Genomic DNA, 12,996 nt, shown 5'->3' with positions numbered 1-12,996 from the left:
GCCCCATCTCAGAGCTGTGCAGCCAGGACACTCGGGCTGGAGGCTGGGAGGAAGCCAGTGCAGCCAGCAGCTAAACAAACTCTGGGGATGATGCTCCATGTACTGCTGGAGCTGCTCTCATTAGGATTCAAACACTGACAGGGAGCTACGCTCACCAGACAACCAGAGCGCTTTAAAACTACGCTGTGGAAGAACCAAGAAAAAAGGAGCTACATTTGGTGTGTGCTACTAATCACTGCCTGCACTTAGGGCTGGAAATTGGAAGGAAACCCCTATGCCAAGCTCCACTGGTTAATTTGTTTACTGTGTACACAAAAATAAGTTTGCTCAGGTCCTTGACCTTTTAAGTAGAGGCCTTTAAAAAGAATACAGTATTTCTGCAAGTCAAACAGCAGTGGGCAGCTCCTGTAATAACATGTTTTCTAAGTAGCCAAAAGTCTCAGAAATCCTATCGAGTTGGGCTTTAACAGAACCTGTAAGTAAAACAAAATCTGAAACGCAGATCAAGCCATACCTCTATGCCCTACCTGCTCTCCAGCCTGTAGTCAAGAAATAAACACAATCTTTTTCCTCTGCAAACCTCTCACGTGATTTTTTCCTTCTCTCCAAACCTCTCCTGAATACTTTTTCTACTTCTCCTTCTCTCCCTGAAAACGATCAGGCAAATCTACACAGAGATAAACCATCAACTTTACTTCTAACAATTCGATTTCCACTTAATTTTTGCTGATAAGTGTTTTTGACCAACTTCCCACAATCTGTTTATACTTAATTTTCACTCCTAACTGACACAACCAGTCCTTAAAAATTATCTACTGGGGACATATTAACTGAAAGAAACACTTCCTTGACAACAAGAAGGATAAAACCCGCAAAAAACACAGAAGTTATGGTACATGAACCAAATAAAGATGCCTGCATGCAACGAAATGCCACATTTTAGGATCCACCTGGAAGCGACAGGCAACAACCGACACCCCGCGACACGGGGAGGGAAAGCGGTGCCCGGCCGGTCCCTCGGTGTCAGTCCCGCGCCGCCCGGGATGGGAGGCGGGGGGACGCCGGCGGCCCCGGGACGCGCTCCGAGGCGGGTGGTCCCTGTCCCCAACACCCGCAGCTGGGGAGGACGGGCCGGGCCCGGCGCCCCCGCCTGCCCCAGGACTCGGCCCGGCCCTGCGGGACCCGGGGCGGTCTCACGGCCCCGCTGCCCCCGAGGCCGCGGCCCTTGCGGGCAGAAGGGACGGGGAGGAACCGCGCCGGGTGGGAGACACGGCCCCGGGGGCGAGGGAGGGACCCGGCGGCAGCGGAGCGCAGGACGGCCCCCAGCTCCCGCACACCGGGAGGGAGCGGCGGCGGGCAGCGCCGCGGGAGCGCAGCGGGGACGGGGCGGACAGCGCGAACCGCACCTACCCCGGCCGCCGCCGCCGCCGCCGCTCCCGGTGCCGGGCCTGGGCCGCCGCCGCCCCACGTGACCGGGCGGAGGGGCGGCCCCGCCGGTCCTTCCGGGCGCGGCTCTTCCGGCGGGCGGACAATGCGGTTCCGAGTCGCGGTGCTGGGCTGCGGTGGCGCCTGTAGGTCCCGGCGGGCCGGCGGGGCGCGGGCGGCGGCCCCGGAGCGCGGCGCGGAGCGGCCCGCGGCTCCCGCTGCCCCCGCAGGCCGCGCTCGGAGGGCGGCCCGGCCCGGCCGGGGGCGCGGCGGGGCGCGGGGCCGCCCGGGGGGCGCGGCGGGCGGCCGGGCCCGGCCCGGCGCTGGGGCGGCGGCTCACGGCGGGTCTCCTCCCCTCTCTAGGTCCGTAGCTGGAGGCAGGAGCGGCCGCGGGTGCCAGCGCGGGGACGCGGCCCGACGCTACAGGTACCTGCCCCTTCCCTCCCTCCGTTCCTCCCGCGGGGCCGGGCCTGGCGCGGACAGCGGCTTCTCCCGCTCTCGCAAAGGGCATCGCGTTCACATTGTTATGGGATGCTGCGCGGGCTCCCGGCTGAGCTGGGCTGGAATATTCTTTTCCCGGACCCCGGGAAGTAGACGCGGGGAGCCGGAGCGATCCGCGGTCGGTAAAGGCCGAGGAAGCACGTGCTTCCAACGGGGAGCCCTGCACGTCCCACGGGAGCTTGCCTTGGGCTGCCACCCTCCCGAGATAACGGGTTTGGGATTCATTTAATGCTCTTTTCTCTTGGAGATCAGTAGTAGTTGAAACTGAACGTGTGCTAAGGCAAGTCACAACTTTGCGATACACAGTTTCTCACGCTGTGGCTCTTGCAGTCTGCCAGAGACGGACTGAATGGCTGGCATAGCTGTGGTTAACAGCACAGTATAACTTTACCGTGGGTGCTTTAGCTGCACTCGTATTGTATGAATTTCCAAGGTGGAAAAAACAGACCCACGACTGGACTTCCCTCATCACTGTCCAGAGAAAACACAAAAAAAACCAGTTTGATAATGCGTAAAATTCACTGAAGATCTATCAGGATGATCTGTTCCTGTCGTTTATATTTGCCAAAGGCTGTTGCCTCTTAAAATTAAACTTTCAGCCCTAGGAATGGGGTCAGGCAGGCAGTGCTGAAGGTGACTGAGAGACTGGGTTCTGCAGGTTCAGCAGAACTGGTTGTAGTGAAGAACGATGCCCCCCCTGCTTCCAAACTTTCCCTGGTTCCTGGTTTTTGAAGTCTTCTGGAATCCTCCCCTAATTTTTGCTTGTCATACACTGGAAGATATGTTTGATGGGTGTGATCAATGAGGAGGTCGTGTCTCCAAATGCTGTATGAGCTGCAAACTGAAAAAGCCCTGATTATTGACAGATGCTTCCAAAAATATTCTTTGAATAGTTGTCTCGTGTGGGCATAATGCCATTCTTGTGTGTACACTCAGCTGACACTTCATGCCCCAAGAGAGCAGTATCTGCTTTTATCTATAAACTTCAAAGCTTCCTTTCGAGCTTTATGTGGTGTTTGTAATAGTTGGGAGGTGTAAGTTTTGCTTTGTTTTGTAATTTTATCTAACCAAATCTTGCATCATTTAGTCTCCTGTTATTTCTTCACTTCCTGCAATCCTAGTGCTTTGGCAGGATTTTGTGAGCAGTATTGCATCCAGAATCAGTGTAGCTTTATAAATTGTTAAGTAACTCTTGAAAGACAAAAGAATGGTATTTGGTTTATGGAAGATCTGCTGTTCTTCATTCCAAGTCCTATCAAAACAAGAACAAGCTTCTTAGAGAAGTGATCTTCCAAAGAACAGGACCAGGCACAAGGCTTCCTTTATTCCCCAGGTATTAAAACAGGGAGCCTAGCGGAGGCCATTGTGAAGGTTTTTTTCTGTAATCTTAGGAAAAGCCAAAACAACACACAACAAACCAAATCCTGCAGGAGAACTTGAAAGACAATCTAATATGTTAAACCCAGTGCTGCAAAACCCAAAAATACAGTTTCCCTTTACATCCTAAGTCTTTAGGATATTGCTTCAGGAGAATTTTTGTCATAGCACCTCCACTTAATATTCAGGCTTCATTACATTAAAAAAAGGTAAAAGTTATTGTAATGTGAGACGTAAACTTGAATTTTTTCTTACTTGTAATGGACTTCAGTGTGTACCTAGGATAAAAAACATAATGGCTGATAAACACCCACTTTATATTTTTACTTTGAATCTTTCTAACCAACCTTTTAGAAAACAAAAAGTACTCATTGTTTGTTTTTTTCTCTGCTGCTTTTCCTTAGGTGTGCCAAAATGTCAGAAAGATCAGATATTCTTCATTTCAAGTTTGACAACTATGGAGATTCAATGTTACAGAAAATGAACAAACTGAGGGAAGAAAACAAGTTTTGTGATGTCGTGGTCCATATTGATGATGTTGAAGTTCACGGGCATAAAATTGTCTTTGCTGCTGGCTCTCCTTTTTTAAGAGATCAGTTCTTACTGAACGACTCCAGAGATGTAAAAATCTCCATCCTGCAGAGTTCAGAAGTGGGGAGGCAGCTGCTTCTCTCTTGCTACAGTGGCACTCTGGAGTTCCCTGAAATGGAGCTGGTGAACTACCTGACTGCTGCGAGCTTTCTGCAGATGAGCCACATCGTGGAACGGTGCACTCAGGCCCTGTGGAAGTTCATCAAACCCAAGCAGCCGCTGGAGAGCAAAGAGTGCGAACAGCAAAGCGACTCTTCTGAGCTGAAGGAGCATCAGGGAGACGATGACTCTCTGCAGCAGGACTCGCCTTGTATTCAGCCTTCAGAAGACAGCATGGACATGGAGGATAGTGATATCCAGATCATCAAGGTGGAGTCCATTGGGGAGGTAACAGAAGTTAGGAATAAGAAGGATCAGAATCAGTTTATTTCTTCTGAACAAACTGCACTGCATTCCTCAGAGCCTCAACACTTTCTTATCAACTCCACTGTTGAGAACAGAGCAAGTGAAATAGAGCAAAACCACCTCCACAACTATGCCCTTTCGTACGCCGGCAGCGATAACATCATCCTGGCCTCTAAAGATATGTTTGGGCCTAACAACCGAGGGATAGACAAAGGCCTCCAGTGGCACCATCAGTGCCCAAAGTGTACAAGAGTATTTCGGCATCTGGAAAACTATGCTAACCACTTAAAGATGCATAAACTATTTATGTGTCTGCTCTGTGGCAAGACGTTCACTCAGAAGGGCAATCTCCACCGGCACATGAGAGTGCACGCGGGCATCAAACCATTCCAATGTAAGATCTGTGGGAAAACGTTCTCTCAGAAATGTTCCTTACAGGACCACCTCAACCTGCACAGTGGGGACAAGCCCCACAAGTGTAACTACTGTGACATGGTCTTTGCGCATAAGCCCGTTCTGAGGAAACACCTCAAACAGCTGCACGGTAAAAACAGCTTTGACAATGCTAATGAAAGAAACGTGCAAGACATAACGGTGGACTTCGATTCATTCACGTGTAGCGCTGCTACAGACAGTAAGGTCTGTCAGCAGGCTGATGCCAGCCAGGTACTGGATGCAGGGAAGCTGCCTCAGGCCGTGCTCGGTTTAAGAAACGATAGTACCTGCGTCAATTAAGCAATTAAAACTCGCCCTGTGTAGGGATCGTGACTGAGAGGAGCCAACCTGGTTGGTTTGGCTTCTTCCCTAATCTAGTGGTGTGCCCTGAAAGGCTACAGATGGTTGGATTGCAAAAACATGGCAGGTCTTCAGCCATCGCTCTTAGTCTTACTTGATATTTTCTGTGAATAGCAATCCTCCTTCAGGTTTCTGTCTATGTCTCTACTGTGGATTAAGGGGTTAATCGTTTCATTTCTCTCTGATTAGGAGACTCAAGACTAACACCTTTTGAAAGACTGTTGCTGTGGGCTGCAAGTAAACCATCTGCTGTGCAGTTAGAGGCCTCTCTGTGGCTGGGCAGATGGAGGAAAGCAAAGAGGACAAGTGTGTGAGATAACCCAATATTTTTTTTAAAGGCACTGGATAACTGAAAACACTCCATATACTCAAATTTAAACTTACCTCTTAAAAATTACCTTTCTCTGATCTTACCCCTAGACTCCTGCAGTTGAAATGAAGTATTTTTGTGTCACTTTTTTGCCCTTTCTAAACCTATTTCAAGAAACTTCTGCTGCCAATCAATGCTCTCTTAAAAACTCTCAGGGTTTTTAACCTCAACATGCATTATGAAAAGATGAAACCCTAAATGATTTGGCAGGGTTAGCTGATCATTGCATAGAGCTGTTCAAACTGAGGATAAATGGCAGCTCTGGAATGTGAGAGGCTGGTGCCTGGAGTGCAAATGTGACCTGTTCTTATGCTGGCATACCTGGGATTTTTAAAGGGCACTCGCCAGTGCATGTACTGAGACAAGCTAAACACTTCAAAGCTAAAAGTTATCCTCCACCTTCCATAAGTTTTGCATCACAAACCACAACAGCTGTTGGGTTTAGAGCAAAGCTGGAGTGGAGAAACACTGCTTTTTGACACTGTGAAAAGAATCTTTTTAAAGCTGCAATGTGTAACAACTCCACGATATTTTTTTGCTTTTTTCTTCCTTAATTCTTGTATGTCTCTCCTTGATGTCTAATAAGGGCCACGTGTCACTTAACTTTAAACAAAAATACCTGCTATAAGAACTTAACATAATTTTTTTTGATTTCTTGAACTTTTTTGAAGTGACCATTAGTGTTTTACAGATCCTAGGATGAGGTATAGGTAGCACAATTTCTATAGGTTAATATATCAGCTATTGACTGTACTCAGCAATACCTCTTGTATACCGCCTTAAACATCCAATGTAGCGGGAATGGCATGGTAATTGGGATCCTGGGATTGCACCACACTGCTTCTCAGAAGTGCTGTGGAATTACCTGCATCCCAGGCAGGCTGAAAGAAGCTTAATTTATCTGAGGCACACCATTCCCAGTAGAACAGCACTGTTAGTACTGAAGTGTAGCATAGACTTATAATCAAATGGCTGATCCTCGGCAGAGAACTGCTGTTTGTGTTTGGAATAAGGATTTCTTCCAGTGCAGCTCTTTTCCACAAGGTTTGCCGTGAGGCTGAGATTATGCTTCCTACCTAAACATAGTACTGTTGGTGTGTTTGAGTGAGGGGTGGGGGTGAAAGGCTGCTATTGTATGGTTAAAAATGTAAACAGGTATGACCAAAGGTGTGTAGAGCAAAAAGTGTTGTGTATGTCATTATCAGAAGTTGGTCTTGCTCTTCAGTTCTGTGTGTGTAGAGGTCAGGATTTCCTTACACAGATATTACACTGATGGACGTTAAAACATGTTAATGTTGCAGAACATTTTCAGAAATCCACATACTTTGAAGTAGAAAAAGAAGGTGATTCTGTGAATCAGTTTTTGCAATTGAGTTCTTGAACTTCTGCACTTGACTGTTACACGAACTCTTACATGGATAGCTATGAAGTAAGCAAAGGAAATTACATCAGGGCATTCATCTTTCAAGTTGTAGCAAATATATTTAGGCCTAAAGTCTAACTATTTGAGACTTTTTAAATTATTGTTCAGGTTGCTGGGGTAGAAGATAGGTTTGCATGGGAAGAACTGTTTTCCTCTTGAAGCCACCCACTTTTCGGAGTTGTTTTGAACTAAATTTGACCGTGACAGTTGCATCTGACACTTGCATTCTGTCTTCAGGCAAAATCTTCTGTATTGTCCAAACATTTTGATAATCTATTATTCACTAAATGGAAATAAGTTATAGTGCTATGTCAAAATGAAGACAGACATGGAGAACAAGAGCTTGCAGAGCCAGGTCAACGTGCTGTAAGGTACTAGTGAACAATCCAAGGCAATATGAATATGGACACAAAAAAGAAAATGGTCTTCTGCCACAGAAAGGAATTCAACTGCACAAATGCTAGAAAACGTGGCAGCAAAATGGATAGTATTGGAAGTTTTGTCTATCTGAAAAGTTTTGGTTTTTGTGAAATTCTGAAGCTGTAATGTTACTGTAAGGAGAATACAGCTTGTTGAAGTAGCTGTGGGTGACTTGAAGCTGATATGAAGAGACAAGGAGTTTCCTAAGAAACAAAAGAAATCATTTGGTCAAGATGTACAGGTGTTCAGTCCACCCTGTGCTGTGGTGATTTGGATGGCTGACAAGGCCAAGACTGCTGGGCTGCTCAATTAAAGGCTGCTGTGGTGTTTGGCAAGAGCACAGCATAAATAAATAGAAAAAAGCAGAAATGCAGAAGACTTTCTTCACTGAAAATGGACACATCTGTTGGTTGAAAAGTGACTTCTACTAATGTCTGCTTTTGGCCTGGCAAAAGGGTGCAGACCAAAAGATTTATGCAGGAGATGGCTGTGTGACTCCAGAAACACTGGAGCTCTGAGGGCAATATGCCAGTGCAAAGTGCACTGGTGGTAGAGTTCATCTAGAATTTGCCCCTGTATGGAAAGACAAGTGAAGAGTATAGAAGAGGTAATAGAAAAGCAAAATCTGGCTAATGCTGCTTCTCTGAATTACAGATTAAGATGGAGTGAGAATTATGATAAATGGAATATGCAGAGGCAGCTCAATTATAGAATAAGATGAACTTAATTGTCCATGTATGTAAAATGTTGTCTTCATTGCAATGTCCCGAGTAGTGAAAGATTAGATCTGTTGGTTGTTGCTACTGATGCTGCATATTCAGATGAGGACTATGGCAGTTATCATAATCTGTGTGTTACTGTGTAGAATACCATTTGCTGGTAAGTGGATAGTCTCACAACTTAATGTGCTGTACAACTTCCTGCATATCCTAAAAATAACTGAAGTCTATTACAAAAGTATTTTAATAGCTCCTCAGTATATTAGGAATTTTTTTTAAGTTGGCATTTTATTTATTTATATTATATAGAAGAAGGAATTTTTAGAATTTAGGTTTGCCAGAGGTTTGGGCTCACCACTTCTCTGAGTGATGGTAGCTTGTGTAGCATGTGTTCCTGCAGCACGTGCTGCAACTGCACAGCCTCCTGCATAGATCAGGGATGAGTCTTTCCTTAATTTATTTTTCTTTTAGAAGACATGTTTTGCAAGTTAGTAACTGATGAATTTGAAGTGTCAGTCTTTCTCTCCCCTAGTTTTTTTGGCAAAACTTAGCTGCCGCTGAACTTTTGTTGAAATAACGTAGAAATTAATTGTGTGGGGCTGATTATGGTTTTGGAGTCACTGGGAAGAATAAAAGTGAGGAGGGGGAATCAAAATGTGATACAAACTGAAACTGTTGAGAGAACTCTAAAGTCACGTTAAATGTTAATTTTTATAAACAAAGAGGGGGACATAGTGGTGCCTCCCGACTTGGTAAGGGGTGAGAAGGCAGGACGGACGCCTTTCCTTTGAGATTGTATAATCGATGGACTGAGCATTAGCTACCTCTTCACTGACTGGGCAAAAGTCTTACACTACGTTTGATAACCAAAGCAGGCGGGTCGGCGGCTGCCGGGCGATGTCCCGGGGCCGTGAAGAAGCCAGCAGCTCGTCCCGGCGGCGTTCCCCGGGCGCGTCCCGGCTGATGGCGAGGAGGAGCCCCGGCAGCCGCTCCCCGGGATGCCTTACGGGGGCGGACACGTCGCTACCTCTACCGAACGGTGGGCGAGGCGCGCCCCGGTGCCGGTGCGGTTTCCCCCAGCGGCAGCCGCTGTAGCAGTGCCAAGTCTTCTAATAAACGTGCTGCTAACTCTGTCTGCCGCCGCCTCTCATTTCCACCGCGGTCACGGCGCACCGGGGGCGGGCGGGCGGAAGGGGCGGGCGGGGAAGCTGTTCCGGGGCGCTGCGGCACCGGCGGCGGAGCGGCAGCGGCGAGCGGCCGGGAGCGGGCGGAGCGGGATCGCGGCCGGCGGCGGGCGGCCCGGGAGCCCCGGGACAGCGGGTCCTGCCCGAGGCGGGGGTGGCTGAGCCCGGCCAGGCGCTCCGGCGGTGCCCGCGGGTCCCGCCATGGCGGCGGACTCGGAGGTGCTGCACTTCCAGTTCGAGCAGCAGGGCGATGCCGTGCTGCAAAAGATGAACCTCCTGCGGCAGCAGAACCTCTTCTGCGACGTGTCCATCTACATCAACGACACCGAGTTCCAGGGACACAAGGTGATCTTCGCCGCCTGCTCCACCTTCATGCGGGATCAGTTCCTGCTCAACCAGTCCAGGCAGGTGCGGATCACCATCCTGCAGAGCGCCGAGGTGGGCAGGAAGCTGCTGCTGTCCTGCTACACGGGCGCGCTGGAAGTCAAGAGGAAGGAGCTGCTGAAGTACCTGACGGCCGCGAGTTACCTGCAGATGGTTCATATTGTGGAGAAGTGCACCGAGGCTTTGTCCAAGTACTTGGAGATCGACGCTTCCATGGAGAGCGGTACCCAGGCTGCTGAGGGGTGCCACTCCTCGGATGCTGAACTAAGGAGCGGGGATGAGGTTTTAGATAAAGATTGTGAAATAATCGAGATCTCTGAAGACAGCCCAGAGAACGAAGAATACCCCGTGAAACAGGAGGATGGAGATGGGGATGGGGATGGGAATGGGGATGGCCCACACCCTGCGGCGCAGAGCTTGGTGTCGGAAAGGAAGGACACGAAATCCCCAGAAATATCAACAGTGGAAATCGGCTATAAGGATGATGAAATCTGTATCTTCAGAATGGATTCCATGGGTGTGGCAAATGTAGAGAATGATCATTTCCCTCAGCCTTGCACTTCCTCTAAAACAAATCTATATTTCCCAGAAACCCAGCACTCCTTGATAAACTCTACAGTTGAAAGCAGGAATACAGAAATGCCAGGAAATCACTTTCAGGCTTTTGTTGGTGACAATCCAGAAGGAACTTCTAGTGGGGCAAATGGGTTCCAGAGCCTGGAGGATTCTGGCAGCTCATGGCGGCACCAGTGTCCAAAGTGTCCCAGGGGCTTTCTGCACCTCGAGAACTATCTCAGACATCTGAAAATGCACAAACTCTTCCTGTGCTTGCAATGTGGCAAAACCTTTACACAGAAAAAGAATCTCAACAGGCACATCCGGGGGCACATGGGGATCCGGCCCTTCCAGTGCATGGTGTGCTTGAAGACCTTCACGGCCAAGAGCACGCTGCAGGATCACCTCAACATCCACAGCGGGGACAGGCCCTACAAGTGCCACTGCTGCGACATGGACTTCAAACACAAGTCTGCTCTTAAAAAGCATTTGACTTCTGTTCATGGGAGGAGCAGCAGCGAAAAGCCAAACCTGAACGCTATTACAAAAGTTAAAATAGACTATGATTGATAGCTGGGCAATTGTGGAGTCAGACTCCACAAAAAGCTCCTGGCTAGTGAAATTCTAGATGCAATTCCAGTTCCAGATCCCCTTCTAAAGGAGAGAAGCACAAACAGGTGGCTGGTGATCCAAGACAGGCCTTGGAGCAGGAAACCTGCCTGATCCCTTAAGGTTGCTATTGCTGTCAGTGAAAAAAGGTGTTTCCTAGTTGAAAGTTAACTGCAAAATACGGGAAATTACTTCTCTTCAATTATACTGAGCATATCCTGGTCCCCCAATGATGTTTTATATTCCTTGTTTCAAGGGCAGGCCCTGCTGACTTACAGACTATTACTGATACTGCAATAAGCTGAAGCCTGAGCCATGGTGTTGGTGAGAACAGCTGAGGGAAGGGGGTGTTTGTGTTTATTCAGAAAGTCAGTTGTTCCCATCCAGTTCCTGGATCATTCATGGTGAAATCATCTCCTTCCTTGCCCAAACTTTGGTAGATCTTCCAGAAAGAAGGTGTGTTTTCATACTCAAGTCTGTGACGTTTAAGGACACACAACAAAGAAAAACTAATCAAGGAACCTTTCAATTTGTCTCTTGCAAATAGAGAATTTGTAAAAGAGAAAGAAACAAACAGCATTGCCTTGCAGTTTATTTGTAACTGGACAGTCCCATAAAAAGGACTTGCTTTTAGTTTTATCAAGTTCTGAATTTTTATAAACTTCTTTCTTCCAATAGTGGGTTTTTTTTCTGTCATACAAGTGTTTTGCACCTGTATTTGATAAGTTTAGTCCTGTTTGTTGCATCATAACATCTGCCTTCATTTTTTTACAGATCTTAGCTATATGCACCTGTGTGAAATTCAGCTGTGTGCTGTTGGGTAATCATAGTTTCAATGCTAATTTTGCAAAACAGGCATTTTTGTCTGACTAGAAATGGCTTAGCCATAGAGGTCTCATACCCTGACTGTGACACAGTAACACAGTAATGATGTGTGTTTGCAGAAGTGTGTTTGTGCTTTCTCAAAGGTCATTTTAGTTTCATCATGAGCATCGAGCGCCCTGTGATGCAGTCCGTGTCTTTGGCTGGTACATGTTTCTTCCACTTAATGTAATATAAATAAAGAGTTATTTCAGTTGTTAATATGAGATAATGGTACTTACAACTAGCAAAAAGCAGTAGTTCTTACTCCTCTCTGTACCATGCTTTCCTTCAAGTTTCAGAAGTGCTGTTCCAAGTTCTTGCTCAGAGTCCAGAAGTCTGGCCCAAATGCTTCAGAATCTGGCTGGCTCTAAAATCTAAGACAATAGTTTTTAATGTCAGTTCACTTTCCTTCCCTGTGTCTGTGAGTGCACCAGCCTGTTTGGGGTTTTATTGATCAGCTACGTGAGGGGTTGGGTGTGTACAATGTCTACCGTGCACTTTCCTGTTACTGCTTGTTACAGGCATGGTCAGGTATATGCGTGGGTATTTCCCTCATGAGCACTTCCCTGTGTGCCAAAGGGGAAACAGACTGATCTTTTGAAGTGTATCTTCTGTGGGAGCAGGTTCCGAGTTATTTCGGTCGTGCATGTAAACATGAGAGGGAGTTGTGTTGTGTGACAGGCCACCAGCATGTTCTGTTCAGTGGCTGCAGTGTCTCAGTAAGCTTTGTGGACAAACCCTGGTCTTGTGCACATGTTCACGTTAGAGGAGTTTCCTCTCCCCTGTCCCTACATGTAACCATGTCTTGTCATAACACAATAAATGAAATGCAAACAAGGCGTTGTGTCAGAAATACATCTCGATTTTTCACAGTTAATAATTCTGTGCATACCTTAAGTTAGTATTTTGGCTTGCTGTGTTGAGTAAACAAGATGTAGTAAACAAAACACGGTGTTCCAGTGGCGGTCATTTAGTAACGCGTTTTTCTGTCCTTCAGAGGGGTCTGTCTGACCCACTTGCGCCATGAATTCTTCCCCCTCAGGAGTCACAGCTCTGCACCGCCGTGACCTTGGCTAAGGCTGTGTTATCTCTGCGTGACCGGAGAAGCAGCTGCAGCTCCCGGGTGTGGCTCCGGGGGCTGCCGTGCTGGGGCTGCAGCGCCAGCGCTCCCCACAGCTCCGCGGGCCCCGCCGGCCTGAGGCGGCTCGGGGACAACCGACCTGGGCCGGAGGGCGCCTCCAATCCCCTCTTCCTCCTCAGCGCCAGCAATAATAAAGTCATCAATTGCAATTTAGAACGACAATTAATAATCGACGCTAGCGGCGAAAGTTACCGATTAAATTTTAAAAAGACAATAAATTATCGACGCCAGAG

At 47.7% G+C, this 12,996-nt stretch overlaps 3 protein-coding genes across 4 annotated transcripts in view; 2 read left to right on the top strand and 1 right to left on the bottom strand.

Annotated features, from left to right (window-relative positions):
- The window catches only part of RABGAP1 (RAB GTPase activating protein 1), a 60,874-nt gene extending 59,315 nt beyond the window's left edge, over nt 1–1,559 (bottom strand). The window contains exon 1 of one of the 2 annotated variants that reach the window (XM_054646153.2): nt 1,411–1,559. The gene's annotated coding sequence lies outside the window, so the exon portion shown is untranslated. The remainder of the gene's footprint in view (nt 1–1,410) is intronic. The other variant, XM_054646154.2, reaches the window with a different exon arrangement.
- ZBTB26 (zinc finger and BTB domain containing 26) lies at nt 1,468–9,159 on the top strand. The gene is made up of 3 exons (XM_054646199.2): nt 1,468–1,571; nt 1,789–1,851; nt 3,708–9,159. Exon 3 carries the CDS (start codon nt 3,718–3,720, stop codon nt 5,032–5,034), a length of 1,317 nt encoding a protein of 438 aa, XP_054502174.1. The 5' UTR covers nt 1,468–1,571; nt 1,789–1,851; nt 3,708–3,717; the 3' UTR covers nt 5,035–9,159.
- A 69-nt stretch (nt 9,160–9,228) lies between these two features.
- ZBTB6 (zinc finger and BTB domain containing 6) lies at nt 9,229–12,459 on the top strand. Its single transcript, XM_054646200.2, has one exon. The coding sequence runs from the start codon at nt 9,412–9,414 to the stop codon at nt 10,717–10,719; it is 1,308 nt and encodes a 435-aa protein (XP_054502175.2). The 5' UTR covers nt 9,229–9,411; the 3' UTR covers nt 10,720–12,459.
- The last annotated feature ends 537 nt before the right edge of the window (nt 12,460–12,996 follow it).

This window comes from Agelaius phoeniceus, chromosome 21 (assembly GCF_051311805.1).
Source record: "Agelaius phoeniceus isolate bAgePho1 chromosome 21, bAgePho1.hap1, whole genome shotgun sequence".
In the NCBI taxonomy this organism is placed as follows: domain Eukaryota; kingdom Metazoa; phylum Chordata; class Aves; order Passeriformes; family Icteridae; genus Agelaius; species Agelaius phoeniceus.
This window is presented reverse-complemented; position numbering and strand designations above follow the sequence as displayed.

What these genes read in the sequence shown, in the direction of transcription:
- ZBTB6 (XM_054646200.2), top strand. Translation starts at nt 9,412, where the DNA reads ATGGCGGCGGACTCGGAGGTGCTGCACTTCCAGTTCGAGCAGCAGGGC.
- ZBTB26 (XM_054646199.2), top strand. Translation starts at nt 3,718, where the DNA reads ATGTCAGAAAGATCAGATATTCTTCATTTCAAGTTTGACAACTATGGA.